We start from the raw sequence: 15869 nt of genomic DNA, 5'->3' as shown, positions 1-15869 counted from the left end.
ATGAAGTTTTCATCCAATTATGTGATGTCATCCAAATCCATTCAGTGAAAGGCCCAGAACAGGCTCCCTAAGTCAAAGTTCTGCCCAGCATTCCTGGGTCAAAGTTCTGCCCAATGTACACCAACAGGAGACCCAACTGGGACCCTAAACCCACTCAAACCTGGCCAGGAGCCAACTGGACCACCTCTCATTGGTTTCATCCTAATCAGTGCAGGGGTGTCCAAATGCATAACCGGCCAGACAGACAAACAAACAGACCAATTAATTTTATATATAAGATTAATCCATTAGAAGGAGAAGAGAGCACACATAAAAATTAATTATAATTCAAATGCCTTAATATTCAAAGTTCATACCAGAAAGCCATACTCAGAGTCAACATTTAGATTCCCTCAGAATCTTTGTCAAGACCGCAAAAAGTTAGCGTAACAGTAAAAGCACAGTACAGGCAGAGATTACAGCAATGGCTCACTGGCCCTTCTATAGTACTTTATAGCACCAAACCCTTCTGCCAAACAATCTGTGTTCCAGCCTGCAATGCATGGTCAAACAGGAAGTGACATCAATTCTTACAGCTTCTGTAACAATAGTTCCAACATAACATACAATAGCACATAACTCCATATATAAGAACATTTAAATATGACGCTGACACAGCAGAGGTGTACCACTCCGTTAATAAACTAAAAAAAAAGCGTATGGATAGTAAAGGGTAAATTTACTAAGAATCGTGTTTTGGCCGAGTTTAAAGACGACTTGCATCACTGGAATTCATGTGAGCTATTCAAGATCTAACACTCAAAGTAACTGAGAATTGTGTTTTACAGAATTGTGTTTTCCGATGGTGTATGCAATCGTGTTTAATCGTCTTTTCTCCCTTGTGTTCTCTCTGTCTGTCCGCGGCCAAACACTCCCGAACATGAAGCCTGCACAGATCAGAGAAATCTGTGCATGTTTCTGTGTGTGTATAGTGCTTGAGCTATTCGTCTTTGCCGCAAACCAAAATCAGGAACTGTGTGTTCATGCTGTGCTTCCCATGCTGAAAAACAAACCAGGGATCCGGAACTGGTTCCAGCTGTGAAACGCGAACAAGCTACGGTCACATAGCTACAACAATGCCTATGAGCATAACTTGAGGATCTGCCTATTTTCTATGGCAAGTGGCAAAGGAGGGGGGCATGGCAGCGCATATTGTTCCATCACGGCTCCAGTCTTTCCAGTGCAGGGCTTTGATTCATGCCTTAGTGCAGCGGGGTACTGGTCACAATAATGCAAGTCATGTCATCAATCCCCCGGGCCAAAAGTTCACTGGGGAAGTGGATAGGATATGGACGATTAGTCACAGGAGTCCAGCAAAACAACTTAAATTTGTGGGTCTCCCAGACATTACGGGAGACTAGGGAAGTATGAATATGGGTGAAGTAGCATATTGGCTAACATTGCTGGCTCACAACACTGGTGTTGTGGATTAAATTCCTACCCAGGCCCTATCTTTGAGGAGTTTGCAGGTAATCTGTAGTCTTCTAGGTTCTTTGGTTTCCTTCCACATGCTGGTAAATAACGTTAGGCATTTCTAATACATGTGTGGTAGGAAATATATTTTAAGCTTAACTGGGGCAGGGACTTATGTTAGTGATTAAATATTATCTGTAAAGTGCTTTGTAATATAGGTGCTACTTAAACAGGTGAGTAATTTTAGAATTTTTAGGAAATACTTACAAAAAAAAAAAACTTTGCATCTGTACAGATCAGGCTTTATTTTGATGAATAAAAAAATAAAGAATGTAGTAGTTGGATGATATAAAGGGTTAAATAACACAAAGGGACAATAAGCATCAACAGCAGGTGTCTGGATACAGCAGTCCTCCAGGAGGAGTGTCCCTGGAGTTCTGATGGACATCATTCCAGGAACATACCACATTTACCATGCCAAGAGCAGTGCTTCCATGCATTCCATCATAGCATAGATGGCATTGGATAAAGTATCATTTGTAACGTTTGTCAAACACTACCAGGGCTTTTCTAGCTGGATAGTCAGGACAGTAACACTGACATAAAATAAAACAGGTTGTGACTTGGGTGTATTTCTATCTCTAAAATTACATGTTCTGGTTAATTTATTAAGTTAAAGAACACGCAGTTAGCAAATTGGCAATACACTGCCTAACTTGCTACTAACTACAGTTATGGTAAATAAATATAATGTTTACTATATATAGACCCGTATTCAATTTGAGCGTACCCGCGATACTTTTCAGCCTCCCGGACGTGCCCGCGTATCCCCGTATTCAATTTGAAAGTAGGCGAAAACGGGACCCAGCTAAACTTAAACAAGTGGAAAGTCCTGTCAGATTTGGGAAAATCAGCCTGACACCCCCCAAAAGATGCTCTGACATGGGGGTTAGCTATGGTTACCCCCGATTTGGCTTGCTGAAGGTATTTGGTGTTTTTAAACGGGATCAATAGCTGCTAAATAGCATTTTTTTGGCAGAAAATAACTTATCCCAGCAAATTTGGGGTACTTGAAAATGGGGGACAGCATATTTAAAAGTTGCTAAAGTTAAGTTTTAAAAAACGTAAAAAATCCACCTGTGAAAAGCCCCTGCAATGAAAAAAACACTTGGGGCATACTTGGGGACTCCCCTGGAGTCTAGTTCGCTAGTTTTTAACTTTGTCCCCCAACCTTTTTTTTTTCACCCCCAAAATGAAAGTGATCTTTTGGGGTGTTTTTTTTAATTTTTGATGCAGTTTACCTTTGGGGGACTGTCTGAAGGCTGCACGGGGGTTACCGCAATGTTGCACCCCAAAACCCCAATTCTGCACTTTTTTCCGCCTGCTATTCATAGGCGAAACTTTTTCGCCTATTACATTGCATTGACTTTCTGCCTAGGCGGAAAGTCTTTCAAATTGAATACGGCGATACTTTTCGCCTGCCGAAATTATGTAAATGGGCGAAACTTTTTCGCCGATTCCGGTTTTTCGCTCCAAATTGAATATGGGCCCAAATATATATAATTAATAATAACCATGTAAACTGCTTCATCAAGGACCATATCTAATAATGCCAACTTTCCCCTGATTTTCTGACCTATTCTCTACTATATTCGAATTAACAAAATATTGTATAACTTGGTTCCACTTCATGGGTCACTACATTAAATAAATAATGATAAGAATATATAGTATGTCTACAAAATGTATGTATTTATGTTTAGTGTGCACTGCTGCCATGTATGTCTTGATGAAATGCACAGTCTGCTGGTGCTTCCTAGTTGCATCATATCACATCTTCGGCAAAAAAAGGCACCCATACTAGCAGAGTAGCACGGGACCTGGCAGCAAGTCGCACTGCGTGGCACATTGAGGATACATGTATGAGGACACATCTGTATGTATTACAGAACAATTACAGAATTATGCTTATAATATACCATGCTTTTAAAGAGCCACTAAGCTTACAACCCAAGCTGTAGTGTCTAAAATTTAAATCAAATGTTTATGTAAAACAAACATGAATGAAAATGTTTCTTTGGTTAGAATTAAATGGCCCCAAACCACTCAAAATGGCAATATTTCTCCTTCCCCCTAAACACTTATCCTCTTTTACTTCATCTTTTACTCCTTTGATCATGAACGTATACTGCATCATAGCCATTGAAAAGTTTCCATGTATTTTTATTAATAATGCAACAAAAATAAACCCTATTATGCACAGTAAAAATAAAAACAGAATGCAGGAAAAACAAAAACACTACAGCAGTGGTTCTCAAACTTTGCCCTCAGGACACCCCTCACTTCACATTTTCCAGGTCACCCAGCAGGTGCACAGGTGTTCATTACCAGGGCCAGCTCTAGGGGTGTTTGACCAGTGCGGTCGCACAGGGGCGCCACCCATAGAGGGCGCACCCCTCCCCCAAATCCCGATTTCAGCGGGACAGCTGTTCCACCCATGGGCCGAAGTGGCCCGCGGGTGGTCAAATCGAGAGGTGCCGGACCCCCGGAGTGTGAATGGATGCCGCGCACATGCGCGCGGCATTCATTCACTGACGGGAGAGGGCTGGGGGAAGCCCAGCCAGTGACAGAGCGCTGGGCTTTACCCCCAGCCTGACATTATTTGGAGCCGTGCCATGCAGACACGAATCGAAATCACGTCACTTAGGGGGCGTGGCCTACTGTAATTAGGCCACGCCCCTCCGATGCACGCGGTTCGAGGGCGCAGTTTACCGGGCCGGCACAGGGTGCTCAGACCCCTGGAGCCAGCCCTGTTCATTACTCACTGACACATTTTAAAAGATCCACAGGTGGAGCTAATTATTTCACTTGTGATTCTGTGAGGAGACCTGGAAAACATGCACTGTTTGGGGTCCTAAGGACCCAGTTTGAGGACCTCTGCACTTCAGAATATTGCTTTGGGTACAGCTAGATACGGAAAAAAGTTATTCTCAATAAAACTGACAGACACTCAAAAATTTGAAAATCAGTCTGGTCATAAAATATTGACCTTACCTGAAAAGCTTCATCATGCAATAAAGATTGCATTACATATTATAGCAGAGGCTCCAAACTTCCTACATTACAGTCCAGGTTTAAAGGATATCCATGCTTGAGCCTGGATGGTTAAATCAAATTGACTCAGGTACTAATTAAGTCACCTGTGTTCAAGCATGGATAGCCTTAAAACCTGGACTGTAATGGCGGAGTTTGGGATCCTCTGAATTATAATATTTTGTAAGGATATACTATAGCTCACCTTGCCATACTTTTGTGCAAATGTTCCAGTAAGCAGTGAATGGAAAATGATGATTGTTTCATCCAGGTCCCAAATGAAAACTCTCTGGAAACAGATAGAGAAAATATATAAATAAATAGATTATGAAGAAGCCTTGCCAACATAAGCACATACTCTACAACGGAACATTACAATGGAACTGTATACATCTGTCATTAGCAAAAGTTTCAAAACTGTAATCATAATATTTACCTTATTTTAATATGACCACAACATTTTTCTTTTTTAAATTACCACAAAATATTGCACATTCATATAGATTTGAAATTCTGCAAAATGGGAAATTACACTGTAGAATGGAATTCCATAGAATGGCAAAGCACATGGAAACCTGAAGGAGTGTACTGTGGGAATTTTGCATGGAAAATTGGATGTTCTCCAGCAAAGTTCCATGTGCATGATATTTTGTAGCAATTTTGTCCATCTATGCAAAACTGATACACACTCATCATTCCGTCATTGGTTGCGGCATGCTTATATTCTGTGTGCAACTGCGGGTGTATCTGCATGAGAAATGCTATGTTACAGTGCCAGCGGCTGTGACGTAGCATTTTGCATGCAAATACATCCACAATTGCACACAGACTAAAGGCATGCTGCATATCATTTTAATCAGCAGAAGCTGCTTGTGCGTCATATTCACATCGCTTTACGAATAAGATGTATTTGAAGGTAAAAAGCTGCACGAAAATACGTCTGGCACTATTAAGTGACGCCACGGCATGGCGTGACTACAAGGGCTGTTTAACGCGCAAGGAAGTAAGATGTATGTGGACACATCTGTATGTTCCCCTCACCAGTGGAAGTAGGTAATATTTTTTTTAGGTAAAAGCTGGTGGGCTGAGGTACAGTAACCTATAGCTTTGGAAGTACTAAGCTACTATAGAAGAATGTGACAGAGACCCATGCGCGCTGTGATGATACAGCAAACCTATTGTTAATACATCACATTTATGTGTGATCGATCCAGCAATTGATAATTTTGGGAGGTGCACAGATGGATAGAGCTTTCTAAAACAAAGGTTGTCCACCCATGGCCACCAAATCAAGTCTAGCTATAAGAACATATGATATATGAGGAATGAAATTAAGATAACTCACTAAGGGCCTGATTCAGTATGGATCGCAACTGCAATAGCGATTATGCACGCAGTCTCACTGCGAAGATATGCTAATGTCTGAGATCGCTATGCCATACACAGCCTAACATAAGGATGCCCACCTTACCTTACACACATCTGTAACACTTAGCAAGACTGCGAAACCAACGGTAACATCGAGTAAAATCGCAGCCTCACGCACACTTGCACAAGGTCTGACCTTATTCAGGAATTGCTAATCTCATCGCACGCAGTGCAAGCCCAAGCTGCGTATGGCATCGCAGTGACTAATTTATGCAAGCCCCTGCAACGGCGTTCAAAAGCACTGGCACGACTGCGTTTCACCGACCACCCCCCCGTCATCACCCCCCAAATGGTACTTCCTGTCAATCACTCTGCGATGGCTCTGCGTAGTCACTGCGATCACAGTCTATCGCAGTGGAGTGTTCGACACGTGCACTGTGATATATACGCATGCGCAGAACGCACCAATTGGCCGATGCATGCATAATCTCAGTTGCGATTGCTGGTGAATCAGGCCCTAAATTCTATATTAAGGCGAATTAAAAAAACAAAAAGTTTTCTTTCTTGTCACAGTACAGCGTTTTTTTTCCATCTAGACTCACTGGATCCACACTGCTCCTGCTAGTTGCTACCTCCATACTGCTACTGCTAGTTGCTAGCTCCACACTGCTCCTGCTAGTTGCTACCTCCACACTGCTCCTGCTAGTTGCTACCTCCACACTGCTCCTGCTAGTTGCTACCTCCACACTGCTCCTGCTAGTTGCTACCTCCACACTGCTTCTGCTAGTTGCTACACCCACACTGCTCCTGCTAGTTGCTACCCCCACACTGCTACTGCTAGTTGCTACCCCCACACTGCTCCAGCTAGTTGCTATGCCCACACTGCTCCTGCTAGTTGCTACGCCCACACTGCTACTGCTAGTTGCTACCCCCACACTGCTCCTGCTAGTTGCTACACCCACACTGCTCCTGCTAGTTGCTACACCCACACTGCTCCGGCTAGTTGCTATCTCCACACTGCTCCTGCTAGTTGCTACCCCCACACTGCTCCTGCTAGTTGCTATGCCCACACTGCTCCTGCTAGTTGCTACGCCCACACTGCTACTGCTAGTTGCTACCCCCACACTTCTCCTGCTAGTTGCTACACCCACACTGCTCCTGCTAGTTGCTACACCCACACTGCTCCTGCTAGTTGCTACACCCACACTGCTCCTGCTAGTTGCTATCCCCAAACTGCTCCTGCTAGTTGCTACCGCCACACTGCTCCTGCTAGTTGCTACACCCACACTGCTCCTGCTAGTTGCTACGCCCACACTGCTACTGCTAGTTGCTACCCCCACACTGCTCCTGCTAGTTGCTACACCCACACTGCTCCTGCTAGTTGCTACACCCACACTGCTCCTGCTAGTTGCTACACCCACACTGCTCCTGCTAGTTGCTATCTCCACACTGCTCCTGCTAGTTGCTACGCCCACACTGCTACTGCTGGTTGCTACCCCCATACTGCTCCTGCTAGTTGCTACACCCACATTGCTCCTGCTAGTTGCTACACCCACACTGCTCCGGCTAGTTGCTATCTCCACACTGCTCCTGCTAGTTGCTACCCCCACACTGCTCCTGCTAGTTGCTATGCCCACACTGCTCCTGGTAGTTGCTACGCCCACACTGCTACTGCTAGTTGCTACCCCCACACTGCTCCTGCTAGTTGCTACACCCACACTGCTCCTGCTAGTTGCTACACCCACACTGCTCCTGCTAGTTGCTACACCCACACTGCTCCTGCTAGTTGCTATCTCCACACTGCTCCTGCTAGTTGCTACCGCCACACTGCTCCTGCTAGTTGCTACACCCACACTGCTCCTGCTAGTTGTAGCTTTGAACACTGGGCCTGATTCAGAGCCGGACGCTATTTGCGCTCGCTCGTTCAGAAAAAGGGGCCGGCTATTTAAATTGAGCGCTCGCTCTTTGCGGTCTGTTGACGCCTCTCTGTCTGAGCGAGCGAACGAAACATGCGCTCGCTATTTTGTAAAGACGCCCCCTGGCCGCTTGCATCCTACATCATCTCCGCTATTTATTTGATTAATCGAGTACATCGAAAGGCATCTGAACTGCTCGCAGTGCTTGTGGTTGGATTTTCCTACCGCAATCATGCAAACAGTTCAGGCTAAGAAACAACCAAGTGACGTGGTCGATGACGCTGCTTTGTTAATTATGCACACCCTTAAAACGCCCGTTTTGACCTTTTGGCATGCCTGCGTTCGGATCTCCACTCCCCGTTTTCAAGCACCTTCCCCTGTTACCACCCACAAACGGTACATTCTGTCACTCAAATTAGCAGGCATTCGCTATTTTGCGAGCACACAATTTCCGACCACAATGACTGGTTAGCGCATGCGTATTACAACTCATACGCATGCGCAGTTGTGCAAACATCGCTCGGAGCGAACGAGCGGCCGCTTACGAGCGGCTCTGAATCAGGCCCCCTGTTATAAAGGTGAGTAAAAATCACTGTCCTTACTGCTTTGCATCTCTATTTACGTAAACATATTTCTAATGCTGGCCATACACTATACAATTATCGGGGCGATCCTGCCGATATCCGCGGATCGCCCCGATAATTGTACTGTGTGTGGGGGCGACCAAGATCAAAATATCGATCGGTCTGGCATGCCAAATCGACCAGCATGTCAGACTGATGCGATATTCGCAAGCTTGTAGTCGGCCGCATCGGGCAGTGTATGCGGTCACTGCCCGAGAGACCAACTTTTCCCCCAGTTCTCTGCATGTGCATGCACTCACCTTTCTATCCCCAGCGACTGCAGAGCTATGCACTGAGTCGACGAACTTCCGGGTAGCCGCTGTTCACTTCCGGCGTCATAGATCAGTTGAAGTCTAGGCAGTCCCGTGAGCCAATCAGCGGTCGCGCTGACTGTAGAGCGCCTGCTGATTGGCTCCGGCTACTGACAGTTCCCACGTGGTGTGACTCAGCCCACGTGGGAACTGTCAGTTGCCGGAGGAAATCAGCGGGCGCTCTACAGTGAGCGCTGCCGCTGATTGGCTCACAGGACTGCAACGCCCCGTGAAGAGCCGAGAGCTGCCATTCGGGAGCTATGTGTATGTGTGACAACACACATACACATAGCTGTGTTCCGTGGATCGGGTAAGGACGTTTTTTTGTTTTTAAACACCCATGGATTACTGCGGAGACCAGCGCTGGATGTAGGTGAGTATGAAATCTTTCTTTGCAGGCCCATTTTTTTGGGATATTCTACGTGGAGAAGGGGACAGAACATGCGGTATAGGTAAGTATGTGTGAATGGGTAGGTGTATGTAATAAACTTATACTGGGCACGGTGTGTGTGATTTGGATTTTTTAACCTATTTATTTTACAGTGAAATTACACGTGCCGCATGTCTGCTGGCACTTGTAGTTCCACAAGTGCAATATGGCAGGCATGCTGGCTAGTTCCACTTTAAAGTACAATAGTGCTACATTAATTGGCCCCCCTATTACCCCCATACCCACCGCTCCAGGGGTATGGGGATGAGCCCCAGGCTTCAGCGTAAGCCTGTGGTGCTCGGGAGATCACCGGCTTGCGCTGACCGACTTGGGGTGTAATGCTTTGGACCTGGAGCCCCGGTGACTGGGTCTCCGGGCTGTGGCATTACACCCCGGTCGGTTGGGTCTGGTGCTGGTCTTAAATATAGGGGGTACCCCACGTCTTTTTTGCCCCCTATATTTAAAACCAGCACTAGTCCCTGCAGCCTGGTGTTGGTTTCTAAAATACGGTGGAACCCTACACATTTTGTTCCCCGTATTTTTAGAAACCACCACTGGCTGGCTAGCCTGGGGCTGGTTTGCCTTTTGGGGGGGGACCTTATGTCATTTTTTTTGTAAATTTTTGCTACTTTTTTTTACAGGTTCAACAACAACGGGAATTTTCGGGAAATATTCTAGGGACCCCCCCTAAAGATGTGTAGACATGGGGGATCACTATGGGTCCCCCATTTATAACTACTGAATGAAGTCGTGGTTTATAATTGCCGCGGCAAGTGCATAAATGTGACTTTGAAGAAAGTGATGCAGAAGAGCATTTAGAATTTTTGGGGGGCGAAAATAACTATGCCCAGCAAATTTGGGGTACTTGAAAATGGGGGTCAGCATATTTTATAGTTGCTAAAGTGCAAATTCTTTTGTCCCTCCCCTGTGAGGGAACAAAAATATGACAGAGCCTGGCAGATTTTTGCTTGAAAAAATCTGTTGGTTGTGTTAAAATATCTGTCAGTGTATGGGCAAGATATCTGTTGCTTTTAAATTGGTCTGTTGGTCAGACAGATATTTTTATCTGTCAGTGTGTGGGCAAGATATCTGTTGCTTTTAAATTGGTCTGTCGGTCAGACAGATATTTTTATCTGACAGTGTATGGCCAGCATAAGGTAAGTTGTTTTTTATTTACAAATTTTCAAGGCTAGCCACTACTACTACAGAATTACCACACGTGGGGGAGGAGGGCCACAATAGATATAATACTGGTATATAGTGGTAAGATAATGACAATGATAAATACAGAAACAGTAAACTCATAATTATCTTATATGCACAAGGTTTTTTATTAAATAAAAACATAGAAGCCTTTAGATGAAGATTTAGATTTTAGATTATTGAGGAACCTACTAGTAAGGTAAATGAACTGTCTAAGAATGCAGATGCTTCAGTGCATAGACTACATTAGGCTCTGATACTATTTTAGGTCACTGAGTGTTAAAAATAGTGTTTGCTTTAGCACATAACCACCTCAAGTGTTCCTCTTCCACCACTCGAAATGCCGAGATGTATGACATTTGTTCACAGGGATAAACGTGAAATAGTCAGGACTTTCTCTTTTAGGTGGCAAAGCTCTTCATATAACCAATTCTTGTATCTATTATGCATCTCTGAAAGACAAGCTGAGCAGATTTTCTTTGTTGACATCAATATACCTTAGATGCAGCCGAGATAAGGTACACTATACCAATGTACAGTATATATTCCACTGTCAATATAATAACCACATTAACTTTAATATTACCTTTCACTGAAAAAGGTTTTATTAACTGTTTTAATAGACTTCCTAAAATTTCCCAGAGTGCATTCTAATAAAACAAGTATTTTATTGTTATGTTTCTTGTGATTTGAGTTGTGAACTGTTTTGGCAAGTTTTCTCACAGTTGGCTAATGAGTGGAACTGCTCCCTTAATGCTCTGTTTACTAAGTCACATTATGCCTGTTGGAAACCCTTTCCTTCCACGTGAATTAACAGTAAGCACATTCAGCTGTATGGGATAAAGGATTGATCTCCTTTTCCCCACTATTATTTCTGCTCAGCTATGCTCCAAATAGACGTATAAATGGGTTTGGTACACGATCCCAGGGCACACAGTGATGGCGGTTAGAATCCCGGCCACGGGATCCTGAAGGCTGGAAATCCCGACACATGCAGGTAAGTAATTTAATCCTAACCTTAACCCACATTTTCCGCAGCCCAACCCTAACCCCCCGAAACCGCAGCCTAACCCTAACCCTCCCATCCCGCAGCCTAGACCCAACCTTCCCCCTAGTGCTTACCCTAACAACTAGCCCTAAACCTAACCCTAATACTCACCATCGGGATTGCAGCTGCCATGATTCTGGAGCCTCGATTCTGACCCCTGTCGAGATTCTGGTGCCGGGATTCTAAGCGGTGGCATTCTGTGCGCCGGGATGTCAACTACATCCCGCATAAAGACTGCATTAACTTTGACTTGGAAGTAGGCTTTTCTATAAAATGCAGCAGTAAGAACTTAATGTTGTACTGCAGTGACACATTAGTAAAATCAGTTGTATACTGTGCCCTGGCATAACACAACTTTTTTAGTTTCAATGATTACTCTTAGAGCATTATCAACAATGCGTAGAACTGCATGGTTTATCTTACTGTTTAGAAACAACTGAAATGCAGATTCACCAAAGTAATATGAAACATTGTTTATGATCAAGATCCAATCAATAGATGTAATCAGCTTTGACTGTACTCACATAGTAATAGAGTGGGCCAGGTACGACAAGTCTCACAATATGACAAGCCTGCCTTAAGAAAGCACAAGATTACAGTATACCACAGGTCTCAGAAGAGTTTGCTCATCTGATACCAATATCAGCGGTAGACAGAGGTATTTCTTAGTGTGGGGAGGAGTCCACTATAGCAGTTTCTCTATCTATCTATCTATCTATCTATCTATCTATCTATCTATCTATCTACAGTGGTATCCCTCCCCATGGTGACACCTGGTTCGGACAGGATTGTAGTGCGAGTGGCAAAGCCGCTCACTGGCAAAAAGGGGGCATGGCCTCGCGGCCCAAACCCCCGTTTTAGTCAATCCGGGGGTCCCGGAGATGTGGACTGCCCCCGGGGACCAGTCTGTGTGCAGTGCCGGCTTCCTCACTGAGTAATGTTACAGTGCAGCACCCGGCTCCTGTCACTGAGGAGGAGTCGGCACCCGGGTGCGGCCAACACCCCCCTTGTGATGCCACTGTATATATAGATATATACATAATATTGTAGATATCATAAATTACCATAGGTTAAAAAAAATGAGGGATAATACATTGCGTTTCATTCAGGAGATAATAACCAGCACAGGGGGAAGAAGATACAAAGCAATTAGAGGAGGATATATTGACCATAGCCAGAAGTGGAGGGGCAGCTGAGGAGGAGCTCGGTGTTTGGTCTGAATGTGGAAAAAAAGCAGAACATGGAAAGGAAAAGATATTAGTCAAAAGAGACTATGTGACAGTATAACATTGTTACCAGCCAGAAAATTCATAAGAGTGGATTGAAGTAGTTTTTTTTAATCTAGATATGATTTTTAAATATTTAGGAGGAAAGGGTGAAATGGCTATGGACCTGATTCTGAGGTGGGAATAAAACAAAAAAAAACATGTAACTGTGCACCTGGGGAAACCATGCTGCAATGCAAGAGGTGCAAATACTTTTTTTTTTGCATGTAGGGTAAATATTGGCTGTTGTTGCATGTAGCCCACAAATGCTGGACAACTTTATCTTTACACTGCAATTTAGATGTCAGTTAGGACACACCCCCCAAATCTAAATATCTCTGCACCTGCAGTGCAGCATTGTTTTACAAAGATACACAGTTACTTGCTCTATCTTACTGTATTACCAACTCTGAATGAGGCCGAGTTTCTGTGCAAAAGAAGTTGCTTGGTCTGGGAAAGAAAGTTGATACCGTAACCCATAGAGGAGGTGATACCATAACCCATAGAAGAGGTGATATTGTATTCCATAGAAGAGGTGATACCATAACCCATAGAAGAGGTGATATTGTATTCCATAGAAGAGGTGATACCATAACCCATAAGGAGGTGATACCGTAACCCATGGAAGAGGTAATACCGTAACTCATAGAGGAGGTGATACCGTAACCCATAGAAGAGGTGATACCGTAACCCATAGAGAAGGTGGTACCATAACCCATAGAGGAGGTCATACCGTAACCCATAGAATAGGTGATACGGTAGCCCATAGAGGACGTGATAATGTAACCCACAGAGGAGGTGATACAGTAGCCCATAGATTAGATGATAATATAATGCATAGATTAGGTGATACAGTATCACATAAATGAGGTTATAGCTGTAACCCACAGAGTAGGTGGAACTGTAGCCCACAGATGAGGTTACACTGGTAACTCACAGAGGGTATGATACAGTAACCCACAGAGGAGGTGATACGGTATCCCATAGAGGACGTGATAACGTAAACCACAGAGGAAATTATACTGTAGCCCATAGATTAGATGATAATATAATGCATAGATGAGGTGACACAGTATCCCATAAAGTAGGTGACACTTGTAACCCATAGAGGAAGTGATGCCTTAAACCATAGAGGAGGCGATACCTTTTACCCATAGAGGAGGCGATACCTTTAACCCATAGAGTATGTAATACTGAAACCCCTAAATGAGACGATAATATAACAAATAGATGAGATGATACTGTGATGGGAAGTACTAAGCATCGAATCTGCGATGCAGTACATCCCCCCATGCCTTCATGTACTTACCTCAGTTCATTACGGCTGTATGTACCTAGAATATTGCAAAGGACAGCTCTCCCGATAAGAGCTGTTCTTTGTTATGGATCCAGACAGAGGGACTTCCGGGTTTAACACCCAGAAGTTCCTCTGGCGTCCTTCTGTGCATGCGCAGAAGGCCGTGGGCCACGGGGGATGATTGGAGGGATCCGATTGGATCCCTCCCAAGGGGGAGAATCACGATAAGAGGCCCATCCTGATAAGAAGCCCTGATGGTGGCGTTACCCATCAGGATGAAGCACCAGAATGCACCGCTTTCCGATGCTTAGTACATTTGGGGAATGCTGTTAAACCCTGAAAATGGCGTTTTCGGTGGCATTACCGAATTTTTGCCTTTTGTAAATCCCACCCTGTATCCCATACAGGAAGTGATACTATAACCCAGAGAAGAGGTGATATTAGTAATCTATAAAGGAGGTGATACCGTAGCCCATAGAGAAGGTAATACTAGTAACCCATAGAGGATGTGATACTGTAATCCACTGACTGTTAACCACAGTGCAGGTTATGCTATAACCCATAGAGGCTTAACAGGTATCTGGCGAATAGTTACCAGTAATCAAATTGTATGCAAAATGAATGCATACTGAGGAAACCACTGAGAGGTTGTGGTGGTGATGAAACACGTTTTACCACTTTTAGACACTAGCTGGATATTGGAGACTTCCTTTAGGAGTTTTTAGTATTTAATCTGAACTATGGGCCTGATTCAGACCCGCTCGCGAGCGCTGAGCGCTCGCAAGCGGGTCGATGGTGCCCTAGTGTGCATGCGCACGACGGAGGGAGCTCCGTCGTGCGCATGCGCGAGACCCAGATAGCGACAGCCAAGCTGTCGCTCCGGGTCTCGCACCAAAGGGGACGTGCTGTCGATGTTGAGTGACAGCACGCCCCCTTTGGTGGGAACGCCTACCGTCTGGGTCCGGCCCCACTGACATCACTAGTGATGTCAGTGGGAGTGATTTTGGCTCTGATAGAGCCAAAATCACTCCAGGGCTTGCGGTCACCGAGACCCTACCGCAGGGTCTCGTCGCAAGCCCGATGGTCGCGATGGTCTTGACCATCGCGACCATCATCATGGACGCTTGCATAAGCTGTGGGTGGTAACGCACAGCTATGCGAGCGTCCAGGAGGACGCTCCAAAAAAAAAAAAACGCCCTGAGTCAGAGCGGGTACTCTTTCAGAGCGTCCGGCTCTGAATCAGGCCCTTGTCCCTCCAGATATGGACTGCACCAGTAGCCAGGAGGTGAGACTGCTTTAACAATTTACTGACTCCAGCCAAGAGGACGCGGTAAACTTATATAAATTTTATTTGTACCAAATGTCATTGTGTTTATTCATGGCCATGGTAGACTTTTCAATAAGATAAGATAATTGAATATATGTCTCTTCAAACCATCATTATACCAACTCAATGAATGAGAATGTGAATAAGAGACTTTCTGCTGCTACAATATTAAAAACAGCTTGATATATACTGCCGCTATAATACAGACGTGAATGAGAGACCTTCTGCTATAATATTAAAATCAGTTGATATATGTTGCTGCTAAAACAGATACAATTGAGATACTTTTATTAAAACAAGTGGATATATATTGTTGCCATTATCTGCTATTACACCAAAAAAAGCTGCTGGATATTCAATGCAACTTTAATATCAGCTTGCTAATTGTCTCTATAGGATAGAAGGACTCACATTCATTATTATTAATTCATGCTATGAATGAGAAATTGATGCTTTGATATTTTGATACTGCCCACTTTTTTAACATTGTATTTTATATGTTTTTTTAGGGTTGTGTATGATATACCGATGTGTAG

General features: G+C 44.2%; 1 protein-coding gene across 22 annotated transcripts in view; it reads right to left on the bottom strand.

Annotated features, from left to right (window-relative positions):
* EYA4 (EYA transcriptional coactivator and phosphatase 4) overlaps window positions 1-15869 on the bottom strand; it is a 297758-nt gene that overhangs the window by 56528 nt on the left and 225361 nt on the right. For all 22 annotated transcript variants that reach the window (XM_088452214.1, XM_088452303.1, XM_088452311.1 and 19 more), the window contains one exon: window positions 4751-4834. In XM_088452214.1, coding sequence (XP_088308340.1) covers window positions 4751-4834 — 84 coding nt within the window. The remainder of the gene's footprint in view (window positions 1-4750; window positions 4835-15869) is intronic.

Source organism: Taudactylus pleione, unplaced genomic scaffold (assembly GCF_031769625.1).
Source record: "Taudactylus pleione unplaced genomic scaffold, aTauple2 ptg000006l, whole genome shotgun sequence".
Classification (NCBI taxonomy): domain Eukaryota; kingdom Metazoa; phylum Chordata; class Amphibia; order Anura; family Myobatrachidae; genus Taudactylus; species Taudactylus pleione.
Note: the sequence above shows the minus strand (reverse complement) of the source record. Positions and strands in the feature narration are given on the sequence as shown.